General features: G+C 40.6%; 1 protein-coding gene across 2 annotated transcripts in view; it reads left to right on the plus strand.

The window, feature by feature from the left end:
* Window positions 1–1,830: 1,830 nt before the first annotated feature.
* The window catches only part of FRY (FRY microtubule binding protein), a 211,660-nt gene continuing 188,114 nt past the window's right edge, over window positions 1,831–25,376 (plus strand). Inside the window, exon 1 of one of the 2 annotated variants that reach the window (XM_064172809.1) lies at window positions 1,831–1,925. Coding sequence is in view for 1 of the 2 variants with exons in the window: in XM_064172802.1 (XP_064028872.1) it covers window positions 22,672–22,741 (70 nt within the window). In the remaining variant the exon portion in view is untranslated. Of the gene's footprint in view, window positions 1,926–22,499; window positions 22,742–25,376 lie in introns of those variants that run through there. The other variant, XM_064172802.1, reaches the window with a different exon arrangement.

Genomic DNA, 25,376 nt, shown 5'->3' on the forward strand with positions numbered 1-25,376 from the left:
GTTATTGTGTTCATTCTAACATGCCAAGGGGAGGGCAGAAACTATGACAGTGAGGAAAAACTGTGGCATTGCTGAAGGAATACACTGCACTGAGATACCTTTTGCTTCTTTCAGCAAACCACTTAATTTCTCATTCGTTGAATTTTAAATGTCTAGGGCTGCAGAGTACTTCAGCGCTTGGTTAGCAGGAACTGCCAGTACCTAACATTTTTTGGTTTGTTGTGTTTTGGGTTTTTTCCAAGCAATGGCACAGGGAGAAGTTCTCATAGTCAACACTATTGGGTCATTTAGGGTCAATAGAGATGTTCATCACCATAATGACTTCAGTTTGTACGGATCTGCTGACATGTCCTTAGCTCAGCCATACTATCATAGCCATGACTGAACCTTACACTGGCAGGACCATACACAAATTAATGGTTTCATGTCTTAACCTGATGATAAACCTGTGACTTGTTAATGATAAGAGAAGAAACTGTAAGAAGACAGAGTGGGCAACAAAGAGGCGTTATGAGGCTGTCTTTACAGAGGTACCTAGGAAAGGTGTATTGAACTAACTGAAGGCACATAAATTTAGAAACTATTAGCTAAACCTCATTAAATGTCTGTGCTGATGCATGTTCAGAAGCACAACAGCCTAGAGAAAATTAGTCTGTATTTACTAATTTTAATCTGGGGAAATGCAGAGTGAGCTCTTACTTTTTTTTGGAAGAAGACTTCTGATGTTGTTTTGAGTTTCCTCTTTATACACAGAAAAGACATGTGAGATTCTTCTCTGGAACATTTCCAGGGAAGGGCAACAAAGCTTATGAAGCATGTAGAGAACAAGTTTTATGAGGAACAGCTGAGGGAACTGGGATTGTTTAGTCTGGATAAAAAAGAGTCTGAGGGGAGATCTCATTGCTTTCTTCAACTACCTGAAAGGAGGTTGTAGTGAGGTGGGGGTTGATCTTTTCTCCCTAGCATCAGGATGAGAGGAAATGACTTGAAACCGTGCCAGGGGAGGTTTATATTGGATATTAGGACAAATTTCTTTATGGAAAGAGTGGTCAGGCATTGGAACAGGCTGCCCAAGGAGGTGATGGAGCCACCATCCATGGAGGTGTGGACATGGCCCTTTGGGATGTGACTTTTAATGGCCATGGTGGCGTTAGGTTGATGGTTGGACTTGATGAGCATAGAGATCTTTACCAACCAAAACAATTCTATGATTCCATGATTTTGGCTGGGATCATTAATCTTCTGAAGACAGGAGAATAAACAATAGAGGAATTCTAAAAGTCAAAATACTTAAAAAATATAGAAAATAATAATAGTTAAGCTGTACTTGAAAGCCATTCTTATTGTGAGCTGGGGATGTTTGTTTAAGTAAATAACATTGAAAATCCACTTTCAGTACTGCTATCAGTATCTTGTGAGCTTGCTTTCTCCGTCAATTTCACGATAGCCTGTAGCCTGCATTATTGTTGAGTTATGTTTGTTGACTGATGTGTCAGTTTTGAAGGACAGAAGGTGAGGAAAATGCTTTGAATTTCCTGCCTCTCCCAAGACGAGGCACATCTCCACTTCATGGCCTTATACCTGTGACTCAGGCATTGTCTTCATTACTGAAATAAGCTCCCTGTATACTGTGGGACATGTTGTCTCTGCTTCTGTAAAAAACCATTGTGGTTTTGCTCTGAGTTAATCTGACAAAGGTCAGTGGTTAGCAGTAATTTATATACCTATGCAAAGTAAGAATGTAGGTTGCTGGTCTTTGATTTTATGATAGAATAGCTTGTATTCTGTAACAAATTCACTGCTTTTTGTCTTTTTTTTTTTTCCAGTGAAAATACTATCACAGTTAGAAGTCTTGAGGCACTCTCTCAAAGCATTTCTGGAGTTCAGACCAGCATACAATCTCGCAAAGTCACTTTCTAAAATAAGTAAGTTGATTTGACACTGTATTTGTATGTAAATTTAAATACTGAACATAATTTTGAAAGTCTTATGTATAACAAAACCCTAAAAGTTATTCAGTAGTGATATGAATAATTATTGTTTTTCATGAAACATGGAGATAAACCAGCCAGGATGTATGATTTTTTTTCCCCCTTTTGACTGGCTATGTTAATTGGCATAGGCTTGCCAAAATCTAATTACTTTATGCTTAAAATCATGGGTACAGTATGTGTCTTGATTTAAATATGTTCTAATGATCTGTGTTTAGTATTTTAATTTAGTGTAGATTTGAATATCCTGCCTCCTCTCTGAATAAATTTTACTTCACAGTGATAATGTATGCATGTAATCTGCATGGGATAATTGGTGCTCTCTTATAGTAATCCCACTGTCTCCCTGCACATCAAAGTTTGGTAGAGTGGCTTGTGCTGTTGCTGCATTTTACAAGTATCATCCACTAACAACAGAAGGGAAGGCAAGACTGACTTGGCCCAAAGTTCTTCTCCTCCCTTCCTGATGTGAAATAGTTGATTTCTGCTTAAAACTCTTATCAAGACCTTCCCTTTATTGAAACTGCCAAGGGAGAGGGCTGTCAAGTTTCTAAATTTTCTGTTTGTATAGGAAATTGACATTGGTTCTGTACCTTACTGCATTTTATGGAGCTTTATGTTAGGATTTGCTACCATGCTGTAATATTGGTGTATTGCTGCTGGAGTGTGCCTCTACCCAGTGATCTGGGGCAATGACCACTGTTTTGTTAATAGAAATTGTTGAACTGATAATGTGTTGCTTTTCTCTCTGCCTCATGTATTTTTATTCTCACTTGCATATTTCTACATGTACCACTTAAGAGGAGGCTCAGGGTGACCTCATTGCTATCTACAACTACCTGAAGGGACATTGTAGCCAGGTGGGGGTTGGTCTCTTCTCCCAGGCAACCAGCAATAGAACAAGGGGACACAGTCTCAAGTTGTGCTGGGGGAGGTATAGGCTGGATGTTAGGAGGAAGTTCTTGCCAGAGAGAGTGATTGCCATTGGAATGGGCTGCCCAGGGAGGTGGTGGAGGCACCGTGCGTGGAGGTCTTCAGGAAAAGCCTGGATGAGACACTTAGTGCCATGGTCTAGTTGACTGAATGGGACTGGGTGATAGGTTGGACTGGATGATCTTGCAGGTCTCTTCCAACCTGGTTGATTCTATGATTCTATGATTCTCCATTTAGCTCCTTAATTATTTTAGTGTTACTTCCTTTAGAAAGGATTGGTCAGTGATTCAGAGGAAGGCTCTAGATTTGCCAAGTGCACGTTGTCAAGCTTACTTTCTTTTTGAGTTCACCGGTATTTTATAGACTGTGGAGATTGATATCCTGTTGTTCTTACAGACAAGTAATGAAGATGCTGCCTGACCTTTATGTTGTATTTGAGATGTAAATGAAACTCTCTTTGGCTGTCAGAGAGTGACTTTAACTTGAAGACGAGGGGAAGACAGGGAGGAATGTGAGGTTAAGATAGGAAAAGCTTTCCTATGGTTTCTTATTTGTTGGGGTTTATAAAACTTTTTAGTTGACTCCTAGATTTAGATTGCCAACATCATTTGTTACAGATGCTAAGATTCTGCTTTAAAGCAAAGACTCCAGGGTTCAAGTGAGCAGACCTCATCTTACACACAGTAATATAAAGACTTGATGTCTGAGTGTTTATAGACCACTATGCTGAAAGACCTTGTGAAGCAATCACAGCATTTGCTGTCTGGTTTCAGCACAAGTTTCTGTGCACGCGCCATAGAAACAGGATGTGAAAAGGAATCCGGTTTAGTAACATGGTTTGCCAGTTTGACCCTTTGGCTCTCTGCAATGTGTTATCCAGATAATAATGATCAAAGTGTAGAGTGAAATCTTAAAACTTGTGCTGAATGCACACCCTCTGGGAAATACAACAGGCTTTTTCTTCTGTACAATTATATAATTTCCCACAAGGAGCATTGAATTAATATTCAACACTAGCTGCATCTCAGAAAAAAGTATGTTAATAGAATATGCATTGAATTTTCAAATAGAAAATCAAAATCCTGAGGAATGTTAGCAAAGTAGGAAACATACCAAAATGTTTTAAAAGATGTAAGAACAAGCCAGTCATTCTTTAAATCAAATGGTAGTAGCCTGAACAATATTTTATGTGAAGTAAATCCAGGAGGGTTTGTTGACAGGATTTGTTAGTAGATCTTCCTTTGCCTGTCTTGAGACAATAGAATCTTTTATTCTCTTTATCTGGTGTAAGATGCACCTTGAAGAGCAGACTATCTGTAAAAATAGGCCCATCTGTAGTTCCTTAGAATTACATTTGTGCTGATGGATTGGAAAGACTGCCTGCAAGTTTTTTCAGAGAACTCAGAAATACAGGTAATTTCATTACATGAAAGATAGACATTACTTTTACATTCTTACAGTAGTGCATCTGCTGTAATCAAAATCTTATCAGCTGAGTGATATGCTGCATAAGAATTAGACTTAAAGGTTATCATAATGACTTTGATTTAACCTTCTTCCTGATGGCGATTTTGTTACTCTTTTCAGTAGCAGTTTTCACAAAAGCTGATGTAGTTAGCAATGTTGAAGTATGTTCTCTTGACAGTTAGATTGATCTATGGACTGAATTTAAATCACTGAAAATATATTTCTTCTAGACTGCTTGTTTACTTGTAGATACATCTGTAGACTTGAATGCATTGGGTAGGTAACTCTTTTGTTTTAAGCTTTTTATACTTCACTTATCCCTATACATTTAATAGGAGCATACTGTACCTTAGTTAAATTCACAGATTCACAGATACACCAGGTGGAAGGGACTTTCAAACGTCATTTTATCCAACCCCTCTGCAGTGATCAGGGACACCTCAAACTGTATCAGGCTGCCCAGGGTCACATCAAGTCTGATCCTGAATGTCTTCAAGGATGGGGCCTCAAAGATAGCCCTGGGAAACATGTTCCAGTATTTTATCACTTTCAATGTAAAGAACTTCCTCCTTATGTCTGATTTAAATCTACCCTGCTCCAGTTTAAAACCATCACCCCTCATCCTATGTCTGCAAGCCTTTCTAAACAGTCCTACCCAGCCTTCTTCTAAGTCCCCTTTTTAGCATAATCTAGTTTTTTATTTTGAGTCCTCTATCTTGAAAGACCATCCTCAAATAGGTCTCAGTGACTGTGTAAACTTGACTCAGCAGTAAGAGAAACAGTGGTGATGGATATGTAAAAGGCTGAGGTAGTCAGTGGATTCTTTGCCTCTCTTTACCTTCAGGAGGCATTCAGGAATCCCAGGACCAAGAGACTAGTAGGAAGGCCCTGAACTAAGGCAAATTTGCCTTAGTTCAAATTAATGTTCTTTAGCATACTCAGTACTAGTTCTTTGCATCAGTCAGGTGCTGAATGCACATTCTTTTCATTTCATGTATCATAAGTACACTTCTTTGTAAAGACCTTTGGTTGTTCGGTATTTAGGATAAATTCAAAAGAAGGTTGCTATGTGTGCATATGCTGATAAGTAAAACATCTATGACACTTAATTCATGGGTTTGCTGGGGGTTTATGTTTGTTTGATGGTATATTTTGGTTTGGTGTTTTTTTGTTTTTCTGGTGTTTTATTGGTTTTTTTTTTCATCACCACATCTTCTATTCAGCAGTCCAAATTCACTTTAGGTACAGGCTGCCAACTGGATATCCATGGGCAGAAATACACTGAAGAACAGATTACAGAGAATGTGTTGGCTAGGTATACTCCTTTTTTCTCTGGAGCTGACCTGAAGGGGCATTGTAGCCAGGTGGGGGGTGGCCTCTTCTCCCAGGCAACCAGCAATAGAACAAGGGGACACAGTCTCAAGTTGTGCCAGGGTAGGTATAGGCTGGATATTAGGAAGAAGTTCTTCACAGAGAGAGTGATTTCCCACTGGAATGGGCTGCCCAGGGAGGTTGTGGAGGCACCGTCCCTGGGGGTCTTCAAGAAAAGCCTGGATGAGGCACTTAGTGCCATGGTCTAGTTGACTGGTTAGGGCTGGGTGCTAGGTTGGACTGGATGATCTTGGAGGTCTCTTCCAAACCAGTTGATTCTATGATTCTATGATTCTGTTCTACATTTCATCAGCTGGGTTCTGCCTGCTGGCAGAGCAAGCATATGTGGGCTGTTCTGTCAACTGGTATTTATTCTAAGGGAAAAAGCTGCACCAAAACCCTGTAAATTTGCATTTGTATTCCCATTCCCAAGAACTGAAGTGAATGAGTGAATTTTGTTCCAAGATCGTCTATGTATTATGTGGATAGAACATCTTTATTTCTCCCTTTATCATAAAATGGCTTAGGTTGGAAAGGCTCTTAGAGATCATTTACTACAACCTCCCCGCCACAGGCAGGGATGCCTCTCAACTAGATGTGGCTGCTCAAGGCTTCATCCACGCCCAGGGAGAAGGCATCAACAGTCTACCTGGGCAACCTGTTCCAGAGTCCCACCACCCTTGTACTGAATAAATTCTTCCCAACATCCAGCCTAACCATACTCTCCCTCAGCTTAAAACCATTCCTCTTTGTCCCGTTGCTATACACCCTTATGAAAAGGCCCTCTCCAGCATTCCTGTAGGATCCATTCAGATGTTGGAAGGCATCTATAAGGTCCCCCTGGAGCCTTCTCTTTTCTCAGCTGAAAACCCCAACTGCCTCAGCCTACCCTCACAGCAGAGGTGTTTCAGCCCTTGGATCATCGTTGTGGGCCTCCTCTGGACTTGCCCAAAATGCTCTGTGTCCTCATGATGGGCACATTAGAACTGGTCACAGTCTGATTTTCTTTGTATTGTATATAGGGTAGGTAGCGTAGGGTTCTATATCATCTTAATATTGTAACCTCACAGAAAAGAATGTGAGTTGCAGTAGTTCCTTTTTAATAATAGTGTACAGCCTGTTCTCCACATAGAAGATACCTTTAGATTAATTGTGTTGATTGGATTGTATATTATTGAGAATTAATAGTGTTACATATGTAAGTATATGTTATGTTCATGTTTCGTGGACTAGAGCTGGCTCCCTAAGTACCTGTTTCAGCATTTGCAAATAGTTTAACCTGGATCTAGCAATACCTGTAATAACTCTGCCAGAATGTTCTTCTGTTGTGTCTGGCTACTCTGAGTAACTGTACATGGATGAGAAACAAAAATGATCTCTGGCCTGACCTGTGCAGGAGATCAGACTGATTACTGTTGTTCATTCATGCTTTGAAAAGCTTCAAGCTCATTGTCTGTTTGTGCTTCTCACAATTAGGCTCAGAATGTATCTGTTCCTGCAACAGCCAAAGTTTACTGGGGTTCAGCCAGAAAAATGGCATGGAAGAATGTTCATACTATATAATGCAGTGTCTATTACAGGTTGCCCAGAGAGGTGGTTTGGGGCCCAGCCCTGGAGATATTCAAGGTGAAGCCTGTCAGGGCTTGGGCAGCCTGATCTAGTTGAGGATTCCCTTGCTCACTACAGAGGCGGTTGGACTAGATGATCTTTGGAGGTCCCTTACAACCCAGGCCATTCTATGATTCTATTTGTGCATGCATGTGATAAGCAGTTAGGAAAGCTATTTAACCACATAATACTTGTGAAAAGTATATATTTGGGTTTTTTTTCAACTTAAACCCATTATTTTCTGGTACTTCTTTTCCCCACATAAACAGCCATGCAGCCTCTCTCATGTTGACTGTAATGATCATGTGCCTGTGGGGAGATTCAAAAAGTCATTGTTGCCTTCATCAGCTGAAGGCAACACTGTATTTCCAAAACCACACCACACAAATGAAATTTCTGCTCCTAACTAGTGCCACTGTAAGGAGGCCTGAAGGAAGTTACAGGTGAAAGGGAGAGGATGGATGAACTTCACAGATTTGCCAACATTAGCACGATCCAAGATTAGCTGAAGTCAAACATGAAAACACACCTTGGGTCAAATCTATCCTGTTATCAAAAGAGGAAGTATTGTGATATGCTTGGATAAGTTTGTGTTTTATGAAGGATTCTGTTTGTGCTGATGCTATGGTGTTAGTTCACTGAATTAATCAGTAGCTAGCGATGACCTCCCTTGATCTGTGGAAGAGTTCAGGCAAGGTTCGTGCGGTGGTGTGCTGTGTGAGTCAGGAGGATACAGTGTCACCCAGCACTAGTACCCGACTGAGCCTGAGCTCAGGTTCCACACCCAGAACCGCAATCCAGCATCGCTTGCAGCTCCACTGCAGCACATCAAAGAAAATGAATCCCAGTTGTTAATTTTTATGATCACCACTGCCATTTGAATTAAGTTGTTGTAAAAGGTAACCAGATTTTCTTCAGATCTCTGCACCATGTTCAAATACTTGAATAAAAAGTGCTCTGTGTTAGTGGATTGATTTCAGTTCTGTATCCTTTATTTTTGGTTTCATTTCACAGTTGAAAAGCCAAACCAGAAATGTATGATCTGGTGAAAGCAGATACATGGGAGAGGGTGACAGATACTAATTGTAATAACTTTAGAACAACTTTGTTTAGATTTTCCAAGCCTTTAATGATGCAGTGGACAAACAAGCACTAGGAGTTTGACGCTTAACCAGATTAGGCACTTAATAATTTGCAAAGCAACTGTTAGATGTTTCAGGATCTAAATACCTTTGAAAGTGTAGGTAATGGTGGCTCAAAATCATTAATCATTTTAAATGCAGTTGAAGTAACTATAATTATTATTGTCTTTACTAAGAAACCATTCAATTTTAAATGTGACATCTTTTTATGCTTTCTTCCTTGGACTCTAAGCTCAAAATAGTGGTTTTTTTTTTCACTTAGTTAATAACAAGCAGATTGTAATTTTTATTTCAGACACTTTTTCACTAAATTGCAATTTTCTCTTCCAACCTGGTTGATTCTATGATTCTATGGTGTGAGGGAACCATTGAGTAATGTTACCCTCTTAAACAGGAAGAAAATTATTTGCTCTTTTCCAACATAAGCAGGGAGCTGTGTTAGACCTTGTAGCTCTCTGAAAACCAAGATGTTTTTTTTAGGTTAGCAGGAAGGGAGAAGACCCTGAAGGATGTAAAAGACCCAGCTGCATAGTGACTTGGTCACTATGAGGACACTGATGCTTCTATAGAGAAGCAGTTGTTGCCTGTGCTTAGATAGAAGAGCTGCTGTTGCAAAACCTTTTCCATAGCAAGAGAGAGCCCTTGCACAAGTGCTGATCAGTTTAAAAGTAGTGTTGAGGGAAAAATAAACAACAACAAAAAAAACCCAAACCAGTGACAATAAGCTCTGCCTCTGAAATCAAAATCTCTCCTGCCACAGACTGCTTCAGAGGTAAAACAATACATACTTTTGGATAATGTTTTAATTTATTTTTTAAATTTGCTTCCCTGTAATTAATAAAACATAGAAAATACTTTGCAAGTTGAAGGATGTTTTCTTATGTAAGACCCATGAGATTATTCTTTTTTAACCAAGATGTCGTTTCCTATCTATCCAACATCTAAGCATACCGTTGTGCAAGTAAGGGTATTACACAGTAAACCCATTACACTGTGTCTCACCATCATTTGCCTAGGAGGGTTATATAGAAAATGGATTTAAAAACTACATAGAACAAGATGTTTTTCCCTTCAACAGCTGACTGACACTGAGATGGTTTACTGGCATCAGTTCTTCAAGGAACAGAGAAAGTAATTTTGAATAGGAACAGGAGAGTGCTAAAGACTGTAACCAAAAGGTTGTCTGAACATAATGAGCATGAATGTGAGGAAAAAGCAACCATGAGAAACAGAAATTTCACTGTAAAATCATATGGCCCATTTTCTTTTTCTAGAATCATCTATAAAAAAATGCTGAAACAACCATGAATATTATCTTTTCTGATAACTATTTATGTTTCTTTTGGATATACAGAAATATTTTCCAAAATATGAAGGGCATGGTGATTTACATCCTAGCTATTACAGTTATCAAGCGAGCTAGGAAATGTATGTCCTTGTGCCTGCCCTGTTTAGAAACAACAGTCAGGAGAAGAAAAGGGGTCTGCTTCCTGGCATCACTTCTTAGGTAATCCTAATATTTGAAGCATTATTTTTAGCCAACTTGAAACAAATAAGTATTTAAAGTTGTAAAAAATAAGTATTTAAAGTTGTAAATGTTTTCCAACTGAGGCAATAGATCCCTGATCTAACTAGAGCTAGTGCTAGTCTGAGCTACCTGAGCCTGAACTTTAGCTCTTTCTGTTAGCACTTGTGAGTAAAGCGAGAGAAAAGCTCCTTATCCCATAATGATCTTGGGCTCCAGTTTGCCAAGCACTTCACTCACAGCAAGGCCTTGACTGCGCCTCTGCAGGGTATACAGTCTTGTTGGAGATGGTGTGTGGTGGTCTGTGTCAGGGAAGTGGGGAAAGAAGTTGCAGTGATAAACACAGTTTTGTACTTGTCTCAAAGAATGGTCAAAAAGGTTGTTAGTTATCTCAGGCCAGCTAATCCTGACTGAGCTCAGTTTCCTTGTTTCAGCCCAGCTAATCCTGACAGAGCTCAGTTTCCTTGTTTCAGCTGGATAGTCCTTACACAGGTGTTGCAAGAGGTAGCATTTTTCTGAATAATTCAAAGTGACTGCTGAATGCATAAGAACCATCTGAGGGAACTGTGGAGGTGTTTACGTTACAGAGGCACATGTATAATGCCTGATGCCTGGCTGGTCTGATGGCCTCTTTGAGACCAGGCAGAGCATGATACCTGATACAAAGGTGTAGGAGGCAGCAAGTGTCTGATCCCATGTCCATCTCATCTTGAGCTGTAGTAGATGGAAGCTGAATGAAACCTTTCCAATATATTTATTTTCTCATATATGTGTAGTGAAAATTTAACTTCTTTTCTAAGGCTGACATTGCTAGTGGAGCAAAAGGACATAAGCAGGATACCTTTCTACAGAGCAATAAAAACATTGAGGTGTGAGTATCCAAATAGGTCAGCCAGAAAGGAAGAATTGTTAATAATTAAAGACAGAGCTAGAGAATGGAAAGGAAAGTTTAAAAAAAGAACAAGTAAGCAGGTAGCTTATCACAAGAGCATCTTATTGAAAGTCAGGGAGAGCTTTAAGAACTGCTGTGGCAGATTTAAGAGAAAGAAAATATATCTGTAAATGTATTTAAGATTCAGAATAATATTTGTGTTAAAAAGCACACTGCAAGAAGTGCACACATTGGGATAGGAACTGTCTGAAAGGTGGATTAATGTTTGAGAGCAAATCTGAGCTACTGCGCTGAAAATTCCTCCTCATAATAGACAATCAATGAAAACATCACACCCTTGCAGCATGCTGCAGGGAGGTATCTTGTGGAAAATCAGTATTTTGAACATGTCATTCTACATGGGAGACAAAAATCAGGAAACTGAAAGTGTGGCTTGTGCTTGGGTCAGGAATGCCTTGATTTTGCCATCAGCTCACCACACTGAGTGGGTACAGCTCCTTCCTTGTCTGCCTTCCTCTGCTTCCTGTCATATCTCAGGCACCTCTCTGAAGAGTCAGCAGCCTTTTCTTTCCCAAGGCAGGTTCCCAGCTGGCTGCCTCATGCATACCTTAGGAAGGAGTGGAGAGGGGAGTTTGCCCCAGCTCCAGGGTCCTGAGCAAAAAGGAGGAGATCTGTGGCAGAACCTCAGACCAGAATGAGAAGAATAGATGAGAAGTCTTACGATCTCAGCTGTAGTAACATGCAGCAACTGTTAGCAATCTTTAGAGACCCTGCAGAAATAAGCAGGTTGCTTAGAGCGACCTGATCTAGTGAAAGGTATCACTGCCAATGGCAGGGAACTGGATTAGATGATCCTCAAAGGTCTTTTGCAACCAAAACCATTACCTGATTCTGTGAGTATGGGCATGATCCAACCCCTCTTGGTCTGATTTGCTGCCCCTCCTGTGGAGCTTACTATGAATAGGGCAGAAGATATACAACTATATTGAAGAATGGAAGTGGAACAGGCCCTGATTATGACCTAATTATGACTCTACATTTTTAAGTCTTTGAGATTTCAGTCTGTGCACTGCTGTTGTGGAGGTTTGGGGTATTCATAGGCTGAAGCAGGAATTATAAAAATAGAATTATTTTTATTTTCTCAAAATCCCCATCCCCAAACTATATACTGAACTAGTTTAGGTTTATTTACAGATTCTGAATCAGTCAGAAAAGTCTTCAACAGATGCTTATGGACAAATTTAGAGAGTTAGGAAAGTCAGAAAATGGAAAAGGCTAAGCTGTAAACACCACTTTACCCCACTACAAATCAGGCTGAGCAGAGCATCTAAGGGAAGCACAGAGGTGAGATAGAAAATTGGAGATGATCCCTTGCTGAATTTCTCTGTGGCTCAGCTGCCTTCTGACACTGCAAGCAATATCCAGTCATGGATCCAAACAGCAAAAATCCAAGGCAAATGGAAAGACCCATCAAAGTCAAAAGTGTTTCAGACGCAGCTTCTGTGATCCGGATGATCGTGGAAGCAGCACTGCCTCAGCAGCACAGGGTGGAAAGCCAAATTGCTGGTGTCTTCCCCAGCTCCGGGTAGCAGCAGGAAGTTGGGCTGCATGGTGCGGTCTGAGAGAAGCTGGGTCTGGCTACCACCAGCAGAGGGACCTGGACAGGCTGGAGAGGTGGGCCCAAGCCAACCTCATGACCTTCGACAAGGCCAGGTGTAAGGTCCTGCACCTGGGTTGGTGCAGTCCCAAACACAAATACAGGCTGGGTGGTGAATGGCTGGAGAGCAGCCCAGAGGAAAAAGACTTGAGGGTCTGGGTTGATGAAAAGCTCAACATGAGCCAGCAATGTGTGCATGCAGCCCAGAGAGCAACTGTGTGCTGGGATGCATCAAAAGAAGTGTGGCCAGCAGGGCAAGGGAGGGGATTCTCCCCCTTTGCTCTCATCAGACCCCACCTGGAGTACTGTGTGCAGTTCTGGAGCCCCCAACACAAGAAGGACTTTGAACTGTTAGAGTGAGTCCAGAGGAGGGCCATGAAGATGATCAGAGGGCTGGAGCACCTCTGCTGTGAGGACAGGCTACAAGAGCTGGGGCTCTTCAGCCTGGAGAAGAGAAGGCCTTGAGGAGACCTCATAGTAGCCTTCCAGTATCTGAAGGGGGCCGACAGGAAGGCTGGGGATAGACTATTTACAAGGTCTTGTAATGAGAGGATGAGGGGTAATGGGTTTAAACTGGCAGAGGGCAGATTCAAACTAGATGTTAGGAAAGGGTTCTTTCTAGTGAGGGTGGTGAGACACTGGCACAGGCTGCCCAGGGAGGTTGTGGATGCTCCCTCCCTGGAGGTGTTCAAGGCCAGGCTGGATGAGGCCTTGAGCGACCTGTTCTAGTTGGGGTAGGGGGTTGGAACTAGGTGGTCTTTGAGGTCCCCTCCAACCTAAACCGTTCTGTGATTCTGTGAAATAGACCTGAGGACTTGCCAAGCTTGCAGATCTGCACAGAATCGTATAGAACTGGGGGACCATCCAAAACCAGGGACAGTGCAAAACAGGAGCCGTGCCAGGAGCCATCCAAAGCAGGGATGGTCCAAAGGTGTGAAGACTGCAAAACAGGAACTATGTCACGGTAGGAAAGCTGCGCTTTTTCCCTCACTGCATTTATGCATCTCCTAGACAAAGTGTCCACTTGCCATATATACTGGGCTCGAAGAATCCTTCCAACCAACAGCCGATTCCCAGCGCTGGTTTCCACATGAGTCAGTACACGTGTGGAAAAAGGTGCCTTTTCTGTTCCCACTTCAAGCACACAGCAAGGGAAAAGCAGGTTTTTGCTCCTTCTTCTTGCCCCTTTCAAACCTCCTAGAGCTGGGGGGGAAGAAGGAATTTGGAGTGCTCTATAACAATTGCATAATGAAATTTCGTAACCCGAGGAAAAGAGAGACAGCCACAACCCCTACACTCCCTCTGTCCTAGGCTCAGTGTGACCTGGTACCAATTTCTCAGGCATGATTTACCTATGTAAATTAAACTTTGAATGGGTGGGGTTCGGTTGCTGAATCTAGTCTTTGAAATAAGCACACAGAATTAGAGGCACCATCAGTGGCTCTTTGGAAATTTCCTGCTGTGAGGAAGCTCTGACACATCATGCTGGGAACTTCGGAGAGTATGCTTTGTAATACTGGCTTTGTAGTATGTGAGAAGAAAATAAGTTTATTGGATTGCAGTAATGGAAAATAGCTTGTTTAGGAATAGTGCCTGGAAATTAAGGTGGTGAGCAGGAAGAAAATACTGCACAAGTTATTCTTCATGCCTGCTGCTGCTTGTAGGCTGTGCTTGCAGGATGCAGGCTGTATTTTGGGTTGTGCAGCAGTATTTCTTGCATATGGGGTTGGACTAGATGATCTTTCGAGGTCCCTTCCAGCCCCTGACATTGTATGATTCTATGATGCTATGATCTGTTAACATAATTTTGGGTTGGACTTGATGATCTGTGAGGTCTCTTCCAACCCTGATGATACTGTGATAATTTTATCCTATTAAATTATATTTAATAGGTTTCTGTTACAATACTTTTAAGTAATTGTACCCAGATTTCCTGGTAGTCTTTCTCCAGAAATATTGTTTCATTTCTGTGTTCCTGTTTTCTGTTCTGACCCAATTTACAATGTGAAGGTGTATTCTGCAGTGGTGCTTCTACTTGTTTTGTATTTTCATCGCTAGGTGGCAATACCTTAACAGGCAGTTACAAACACAAGGCGAAACTAAATGGTGCAGCAGTAACAGTGGGATTTCTGTTGCTTTCTGTAGATCTTATCACATTAAATTAAGTTTGCTTAATGAAATCTTATTCTGTGCAGTGCTTTCTGTCACTCCCTGTTGTTAATCTGGAACCTAGCAAATTGTTTACCTTGTTAAATCATGCAACGTTAAAGGTAGAGTAGTTGATTAAGATAGTCTTGGTTTTCATTTTAACAGAGTACCTTAGTAAAGCATGTGTCCAAGCTATTTTGTTAATCTTTGGATTGAATTGTATTGTGTTGTGAAAGCTGTAGTATGAAAAGGGGAAAAAAAAACTTAGAAATACCTTAATATAAGCAAAGAAGTGCGTAAACTCAACAAATGCTAAGCTGAAGAAAACAAACTCACTACATATAAATACCATGGGAGTTTTTTTGCTTAAATGTAAAAGTATTCCTCTTTTTATTGCTGCCTTACATGTCGACTTGTTGCCTCACAAGTAATACAAGGACTTGCCATTTTTACAACTACTTCTTTTTTTTACTTCTGAAACAAAACAGCAAATCAGATGCCAATTTTTCTAGGGAAAAAAAAGCCTCCAACTGCCTCAGAGGGTGCAGATATAATGTAGGTTTTATGTCATATCTGCCAGTCTCTGCGGGTGTAGATGACCTAAATCTCATATAGAGTATGTATAATCACACTAGATACCTATATTTAAGCACCTGAATACCATTTGGCTACCATTTGACCAGTATCTATCTGAAAGGTAGTGCAGTCTTTCAAGAGTACACGATAAAGAGATTCTGTTTTATTAAAGTTTTATTAAGAAGAAAGTGTGAAATGAATGCACTGCAATGTATCCCAGGATGTGATAACATACTAGATAATTTCCAGTTTAATCTGTTAAGTGTGTTCTGCACTGGAATCAAACTGATCTGGGAATCTTCTTTTGAAAGACTGCTTTATTTTGCCCAAAATAATAGCAGAACTATAAGATTCTAATAAGCAGCCCTTACTTTCTCCTTAGAGGAAAACCTCTAGACTGCCAGCTTATATACAGAATGTACCAGAATACATCCAACCTGATGGAACATACTGTTCTGCTTAGTGGTTTCTGTAACTAGAAGACAGTCAGTGTGTAAGCACTGGGGGGATAAACTGTGTGTACAAAAATTGAATCTATAGTTTTTGTTACTGTTCTGGGGTCGGAGTGGCTGGAGAGCAGCCAAACAGAAAGGGATCTGGGGGTGCTGATCGATACCCACCTGAACATGAGCCAGCAGTGTGCCCAGGTGGCCAAGAGAGCCAGTGGCATCCTGGCCTGCATCAGGAATGGTGTGGTCAGCAGGAGCAGGGAGGTCATTCTGCCCCTGTACTCAGCACTGGTAAGACCACACCTTGAGTACTGTGTTCAGTTATGGGCCCCCCAGTTTAGGAGGGACACTGAGATGCTTGAGCGTGTCCAGAGAAGGGCGACGAGGCTGGGGAGAGGCCTTGAGCACAGCCCTAAGAGGAGAGGCTGAGGGAGCTGGGATTGTTTAGCCTGGAGAAGAGGAGGCTCAGGGGTGACCTTATTGCTCTCTACAACTACCTGAGGGGTGGTTGTGGCCAGGAGGAGGTTGCTCTCTTCTCTCAGGTGGCCAGCACCAGAACGAGAGGACACAGCCTCAAGCTACACCAGGGGAAATTTAGGCTGGAGGTGAGGAGAAAGTTCTTCACTGAGAGAGTCATTGGACACTGGAATGGGCTGCCCAGGGAGGTGGTGGAGTCGCCGTCCCTGGGGCTGTTCAAGGCAGGATTGGACGTGGCACTTGGTGCCATGGTCTAGCCTTGAGCTCTGTGGTAAAGGGTTGGACTTGATGATCTATGAGGTCTCTTCCAACCTGGGTGATACTGTGATACTGTGATCCCTTAGGGGCCTTCAGGTATTCTTTGCATTTAGCCTCAGATTCCTTTCATACCAAGCTAAAATGAGCCCTGAAAGCCTGTGCAAGGACTGTGAAATATTCATATCTTCATGTGTTTTTTTAAGGATTTCTTCTCAGGACGTAGAGGAGTAAAGTGCCTACAAACAGCAGTGTTCAAAAAGTGTTTACAAACAGTAGTCACTAAAAATGTGAACAAAATGGATATTTAATATCCTAAATATTAATCATCTAAATAAAGTACATAATTTACAGAAGTAGTTACCCAAAATATCATGTGTAGACAGCGAAGAGAAATAGGTTGCTTTGAAAAATAACTGCTCTGTACTGGAACTCTTGGGAACTCTTTAGTCATGCTGAAGGCACTCACCTCCCATCACCACTGGCATCTAAGCTGGATGCTTCACATTGTGAATATCTCCAGTGGTATGATTTTTTTGTTATTCTCTTTCTTTTACTGAGTGAAAGTTTTGGAAGTTTTATTTTCCAGATGATTTGCAGTGAAAATAGCTGTTCATACAGTGTTCTGCTCACATGAACATTTCTGACCTTGCTGAGAAACATCTTTACCCAACCTGTGTTTTCCAAACTTGGGGCATGGAAACTGCCCAGAATTTGTTCAGTCAGAGAAGGGTATAAGCCAGGTACGCAGGGCTGCTGGACGTGTGCTACCTATGACCTCAGAAAACAGATGAGAGAACAGAAGGTGCACTGTGTGTCACAAAGGTGGAGTATGAGTTACACGCAAATGTTTGTAATTGAAACAATGTTTCTATTATCATGTAATCAGCAGATGTTTCATCATGGTAGACCTATGAAAAGTCTTACATTAAGGATCTGTGATGTGTTTTATGATGAAAAAAACAGTCATTAATTTATTGTAAACTCCCATGTAGTAATAGTATAGAAAGGAGCTCATTGTATTTGTCAATGTAAGACTCCCATAGCCACCACCAGAAAGCTTACTGACAGATTTTCTGTTGCTTATGCCTGTCTTTCACAAGCTGGAATACATAATTAGATTCTAAATATCATAAAGTCAACAAGAATTAAAATGGGAGCTGCATAACTTCAAAAACCCTTAGTTTTATCAGCCTACCTGAAGTAAGTTCACTAGATCAGAAGGCTTCTGGGTTTGCCATTTCTGCGTGTTGTACCTGCTTTAGGAGTGTTTCCAAAATGTGAGGAAGATCACTGTATTCTCTGGAAGATGTCCTATTTGAGGAAATTGAGAATGGCAAATATTTCAGTACACTTGAGCATTTGAAAATTTAACATTTTGTGACTATTTAATGGAAAAAAAAAAAAAAGTAATGTTTTAATTGTTTATATTTTACATTTCAAAGAAGCTGTTAATGCAAAAGGCTAAATTTGGATGCATTTACGTTCCTCATGGTATTTTCTAAAGCAGAACTGATAATGGAGGAGTATCAACCCTGAAGCAGTTTTTAACTGTATTGAATACTGTGAAGGCCTGTATTAAGTTGTTAAGTATTTTAGTACAACAGCATATTGTCAGTGGAAGTGCCCAACAGGTAAATGAGTTCTTCAGAAGGAATACTAAATGGCGAAAGCTGCATTGTATATTCGTGTTGTGAGGCAGTGATAAAAAAGACTACTACACATGAAATGGAATTACTCTGACTCCAAATCACTCAGAGGAAGTTAGTAATAAAGGTGCTAAGGGATTCTGCCACTCCCAGACAGAAGACTGAATGCAGCTATAGCCATAGTCCACAGGAGGTGTAACTAGGTATGGGGTGTTACTGTAACATCCCAGACATAAACTCTACTTACAGTAGCTAAATCCAGATATCCATGGATATGACAGACCACTTATTTCTTTACCAGTTGATTGCACAGACAAGAACAAAATGTGCTTAGGTGTGATTACTGGTAAAGATCAAGAAGGACAAATGACAAAAACTTTATTGGATCATGTTTATTCAAAGTGATTCATGGTAAGCAAGGACAGGCTTGCAGTTTTCAAAAGACAAACTCTGAGAAGTAAAAGGAATTGGTTACTGACAGTGACGATACCAAGCACACAAGACCATCCAGGCCCTACCAGTCACCCATCTCACCTGGTATTCTCCTGAGAGCAGCAGCAGAAGATGCCGTTTGGGAAGAGTGCACAAAACTGTAGCCATTTCTTGCAGCTCATCCCTCTCATATGTCCTAGTGCTAACACTGCAGTATTAAGGATGTCAGAGAGGAGTGGGTCCTTCTAGCAAGCTTTGTAGACCTTAATTTTTTTAATTAACATTATTTTGAAGCTGTTAGTGCTGTCTGCTTCCACAACCTTCAGCAGAAACAAGTTCCAGAAGCTCACAAATTCCTGAAAAAAGAAACATCCCAGTCATTTCATTGACCACTCCACCATTCATATGGAGAATGACTACAGAGTTATTGGAATAGTACCCACGGTGCTGTTAGCAAAGACAGTTGTGGCTTGCAGGTTAGAGAGAGTCAATCAGAAGTTCAGCTAAGAACATGCGAAGCAAGTGTAAGTGTATGGTTAAACATTCTTCATCCTGAGGTTGAGAGGGGCAGGGGGAAGGTGCAGGGGTGGTTGAGAGCCCCTCCTGGGGACTCAGGTTTCTGGGAGGGGAGTTGTGTTCCTGTATTACTTTTTACCTTGTGTATTTCGGTCTATAACTGTATATATTGTAAATATCTGCTTGTATATTGTGCCAGCTGCAAATAAATAGCTTCATTCATATTTCCAGAGCCGGCTGAGTCTAGTCTGGGTAACTTCTAAAGTATGGGGGAGTGGGGAACACCCAAACCATCACAACAGTGTGGCCAGTAGGACAAGGGAGGTTATTCTTCCCCTGTACTCAGCACTGGTCAGGCCACACCTTGAGTACTGTGTCCAGTTCTGGGCTCCTCAATTCAAGAGAGATGTTGAGGTGCTGGAACATGTCCAGAGAAGGCTGAAGAAGCTGGTGAAGGGCCTGGAACACAAACCCTATGAGGAGAGGCTGAGGGAGCTGAGGTTGTTTAGCCTGGAGAAGAGGAGGCTCAGGGGTGACCTCATTGCTGTCTACAGCTACCTGAAAGGAGGTTGTAGCCAGGAGGGGGTTGGCCTCTTCTCCCAGACAACCAGCAACAGAACAAGGGGACACAGTCTCAAGTTGTGCCGGGGAAAGTGTAGGCTGGATGTTAGGAGGAAGTTGTTGCCAGAGAGAGTGATTGGCATTGGAATGGGCTGCCCAGGGAGGTGGTGGAGTCATCGTCCCTGGAGGTGTTCAAGAAAAGACTGGATGAGGCACTTGGTGCCATGGTCTAGTTGACTGGATAGGGCTGGGTGCTAGGTTGGACTGGATGATCTTGGAGGTCTCTTCCAACCTGGTTGATTCTAAGAGCACCACATTGCAGCTTGGGTAATTTGTTTCTTATAAAAGAGATTCTGCATTGTAAATATAAACTACATAATTTATGGTGAAAAAAAAAATACCAACAGGGAGGATACTTGACCTCATACACTCAGGGTTTTGAAATAGAATTGGGTGGAAGATTACATTTAAGGGTGTGGATTTAATCGAAAACTGGCTAAAATCCAATTCAGATTTAGGAAAGACAGCTATTTTCAAATTAGTGTTTCATTTTTATTTCCAGCAAGAGAGTTGTTATAAAATTAAGATATCAATCACCTTCAGAAAAGCATTTGATGTAGCACCAGAGGGGGAATTATTACTTAAATCCTCAAACACAGAAATTAAGGCAGTATTTCTGAGAAGGAATAAGGACTTCCAAACTTAACCTGGCATGGCCTCAGCTGAAAAATCTGGCGCTAGGTCTTGAAACTTGCCTTATTTGGTATCAACTTTAATTGTTAAAAGTTGGAGGGTGTTGATTAAAAGGCGATGGTATGTGGGGGAGGGTGTGGGGAGTTTGAGGACAGGGATGAATGTGTATCAGAAAATAAATTTGGGGACAGTTTCTCAATTTCAAGAGTGACAGTATGGGGAAGAAGAGCTGATCAGATCTCTGATAATTGGTGAGATCAAACCTGAGACACTTTGAGCACTTGTGATAATCTGTGTTCATGAAAGGGTGCAAACTGCTTTTGAGTAAAGTTCATTTAGGAATTCAAAGAAAGCTTATAAACTTACTCTCTACAACAGTCTTCCATTGGTGAGGCCACAAAACTTTATCTCTAGACAAGGTATGTTTACAGAAGACATTTAGCATATTTTCAGTGAGAACCACAGAAGTTTGGTCTCAATGACCTTTGTATTCCTCAGTTTCCAATCCAAACATCAAATACTCTGCATACTGAAACTAAAAATAATGTCCAGATATAATTGCTGACAGAGCTTTCCACAGAAAGCAGCAGTTTTTAGAAGCAGCAGACAAGGTCTATTTTGGCTCAGATGCTGTAATTATGAGATGCTGCCGGAAATTTATTCCACTAAGTGAGAAAAGAAATACTGCTGTTCCCAGGAAATAGTATCTGGAAGGATGATACCGAGAATGCATGTAACAAAAAATATTTGGGAAATTGAGTCTTCTTGGCTTTCTTCATTAAAACATACATTGCCATGGACTTTGATTATTTGAAATAAAACCTTAGGAATGTGGAAATTGTATCTAGCAATAAAGTATTAACAAGCAATGAGAAGATGCTCCTGCCTCATTTTCTTATGTGAATTCCCTGTGTGAATTCAATTCCTTTAAAAAAAAAAAAAAAAAAAGCAAGATAAAAATTACGTCCAACCAAGGTGTTTTAATGAGTTTCTTTCAAAAGTGAATACCAAGCAGTGAGCTCTCTGCTTTATTTACCATTATAAATTCAGCTTGCTATCTCTCATCCTTGTTAAGGGGGCAAAATACCCAAAGTCCTGCTTTATTTGCCATTATAAATTCAGCTTGCTATCTCTCATCCTTGTTAAGGGGGCAAAATACCCAAAGTCTTGCTTTATTTACCATTATAAATTCAGCTTGCTATCTCTCATCCTTGTTAAGGGGGCAAAATACCCAAAGTCTTGCTTTATTTACCATTATAAATTCAGCTTGCTATCTCTCATCCTTGTTAAGGGGGCAAAATACCCAAAGTCCTGCTTTATTTACCATTATAAATTCAGCTTGCTATCTCTCATCTTTGTGAAGGGGGCAAAATATCCAAAGTCGTCAAGAAAAATATGACACCGCGTTTTTCTGTAAGCTGTGAACGAAAAGCAGAAGCAGCCCGTCTGAATGCCATGTTTTTAGTGGTCTGAAAGTGCTTCTCTTGTGCAACTAGGCTGAGGGAGAGCCTTTCTCTCTCTCTCTCTCTCTTTCTCTCTCTCTCTGTGTCTCTCTCTCTCTTTTTTTTCTCCCAGCGTCAGTGCAATCAGATCTATGGGTGCAGCTCTGCTTTACCGCAGCGTGATGCAGTTGTGTATAGTTCAGCGTGCTCTTCTTGGAAACAGGCGGAAGGAGAGCAGCTGACCAGAGCATGCAGAGGGATATTCATTAGAGGATGTTTTTTTCCCTAAGGCTAAGCAGTACGTGCGAAATTCCTCCAGCTAAAAGAGAGAGCGTTTTAGTGGGGTTTCAAGTTGACACGCCGTTTGCAAGAGGAGGTGCATATGCTCGGGCTGTCAGCTCCTGATGGAAAAAGCAGCTTCAGACGGGCAGACTGCACGTTGTTAAAAGCACAGCTCAGCCACCCTTCAGGAAGACACTCTCAGTGTGCTTATGGAGCAAGTGCTGTGCTACTGCATATGCTTTAACTGACCGGAAGAAATTTCCCCAGTTGTGGAACGGAATAAAGGAAAATACTTGCTGAGGGGGTGAGGGAATAAAATACTCCGCAGATAGGGAGTTAAGTGTGAGCCCCGGAAGAAGAGCAAAGGACAAAAATCTCCTGGTGTGTTTTTGTTGTTGTTGAGCTCTTTTTTTTTTTTTTTTTTTTTTGCTTGTTTATTTTAATGAGCTTACCTACCATGAACGGAAGAAGTGGATCCGCGGAGACTTCATTTCCTCCTCTGACCCCTCGTTTACATCACTAACTGGTGACAGTCACATCTACATACATAGTACCTGCCACTTCAGCTGCTCAGAATTATAGAAGCCTCTTTGTATGCAGCAGACATGGCTAGCCAGCAGGACTCAGGCTTCTTTGAAATCAGTATCAAATATTTACTGAAATCCTGGAGCAATAGTGAGTAGCAGAAGTGTCATCTTTTAATATTATGCATTGCTTGGTAAATAACTGGGCTAACCTAAAGGATAAAATCTTATATTTCTCTGTGTTTGTGTTATATAAACCAAGTAATTTTTGCTTTTATCAGCTCTAAAAGTCAGAATGTCAGAGATTTAAGTAGGTTTCATTAACTGCGAAAGCTGTAATGAGATTATACTAGATTTGCTTGATTGAATTCTGAAGTTAGTCTGCTTTCTGGCTGTCTCTAACAGTACATTGCAGGGAGTGCATTCCAAGCAGCGTTTCCTGCCTAGATGTTTATTTGATTTTGTTCAGGCTTTATCTAAATATTTTTGGAACTGCTCTTTAATAACAAGGGTGTGGCATTGCTCAAAAGTTGCTATTTATCGATTGTGCTCCAAGGACAAAAATATAAGATTATACTTCAGGTCTGAAAGTCATTGTTTTAATGTAATGAGAAGCAACACATCAGTTGCTTATTGCTGCACTTCCCACCCTCTCTCTGTGCTTAATTTCAGAATCTTATGCAATATTTCCATCTAGAAAGAATCCATGTGTTTATCTCATCCAGGCTGGGTTTTGCAGAATGTAAACAAGTAGCATTTCAGTCTCCCGTGGTCTCTTCAGAAGTGCTGTTCCTGATTTTCATACCTCTTTAAATCAGTCTTCAGATTTTTAGCAATATTATGTAATTAAGACTTCTGAATTAAATTGAATGCTTGCAAATATATTCAGACTAGATAAGGCCATGATATAACTTCGGCAGAAATTTGCTTTTTAAATGTAAAATACATGAACAGGATATCCCTTTTCTATAGAAGATTTTATTAGTAGTGCTAAATTCCCATAATTAACTATTTTTAAGGCATAGGATACAATATCTCTGGAAAAATCCAACTTGGCAACATAGGCAGTAAGGTTCTGATCATCTCACTATCTATAATTTAATAATTCCTGCATGAAATGCTAGTATTTGTAAATTCTATAGTATAAAATACTGCAAAATCTGCTTAGTACATGTATCAGAATACCTGCAAAGAAATAAAAATAACACTGTATTAAATGTGTGACATGCAAGATTCATTTTCATTAAATGATATCCATAGAAACTGTATTTTTCCAGGTAATTTGTAACCTCAGTAACGCTGTAGTGCTTGTTTGAATCTGTTTATCTACCAGAAGTGGAAGGCCACCATGGAATAATACTATGACCTAACCATCATTGCTTATCTGCCCTTCTTCCAAAATACTTAGTACATATTCATTGAAATCAGCGATCCCACAAGACTGAAAGAGAATGTTATGATTTGCTTCTGTTTTTGGGCTGAGGCTAATCAAATACGAAGAATGTCAGTCCCTATTCTGAGAAGCATGTATTTTATAACAGTCTAAGTTCATAGAATGTCACAGTTTATGGCAGAAGAAGAATGAGTCAATTTACTGTGCAGAAATCAAATCAATGCTGACGTTGGTTTTCTGATACATTGCTGTAACTTCAAGACTAAGTAAAACTAGCACTTAAGAATAGAATAGAATTGAATGGAATTGAATAGAACACTTTTTTTCTCTTCCTTTTTCTTCAGCATAGAACTGTACTCAAAATATTTCAAAATAACTAGGATGTTTCTAGTCTGCAATTATAAGTCCTTAAAGGAAATTCTGTTTTAAGAAAATGGAAATAGTATATGAGAAATTGGTGATTGAGGCATTCTCTTGGCCGATAAACACATTTTCAGCTGTATTTCAATGAACAGTAAAAGGAAAGACAATAGATTAATCCAGGTTGATTTAAACTCATTGCCGGTTATTTACCTTTTGTTTGGCTTTCAGTCTGAAAAGCTGTAGTCATAATCTGTCCATAACCTTTCCAGCTGAAAAACAAACCATTTGATAAGAAGACAGTAGGGAGTTCAAAAGACCTAGGGCTTTCTTCAGCTCTGCTATGTGACGGGTGGAGCAGAAGAAAATACTTCCCCTGCTTGAGAAACTGCTGGGAAGCCTGCACATGCATGCACAGGAACATGTTTTTCAGAAAATAGGTGCTGTGTCTGCATACCCAACAGCAGAAGTAAGCTATAAATTATTCTAGGGCATTCACCTAATAGAAGTCTAACATGCTGTTTTAAACAACAACAAAAAAAAAGGGTCCTACAGCATTGTGACAGTGTAGAGGTCCTGTCTGTGTATGTTTCTGTAAACTGTCACTTCAAAACAGTATCTGTAAACAACATTTATCCTTCCTTGGCTTTATAGTCCCACCTAAACCAATCCTTTCTATTGCTTGGGTTTTAGCTTACACAGAGCAGTAACACTTTCTAATGGTTTTCCAGCTGTATCCCTTGCCCATATGGATTCAGTTATTCTACCCGAGATGACAGTTTTCTCTGATTTTGCTATCAACAAACCAGCATTCTTGAGATGCTAGGCAGGACTTCAGTTTGGTGTCACACAGCACTTGCAGAGGTCTTCACCTAGCATGCTGCTTGGATTTTCATGTTCATCAGCCAGCAAAGAAGGCAGGTAGCTCATGGGCACCAGAGTAGGTTCATTTTAGGTACCTGTTAACTACCGCAGTCAGAATGAAACAGTCAGTGGTGTGTTTTCAGTGAACGTGCACTCTTGTTCCCTGGGG

Source organism: Pogoniulus pusillus, chromosome 3 (genome assembly GCF_015220805.1).
Source record: "Pogoniulus pusillus isolate bPogPus1 chromosome 3, bPogPus1.pri, whole genome shotgun sequence".
Taxonomy (NCBI): Eukaryota; Metazoa; Chordata; class Aves; order Piciformes; family Lybiidae; genus Pogoniulus; species Pogoniulus pusillus.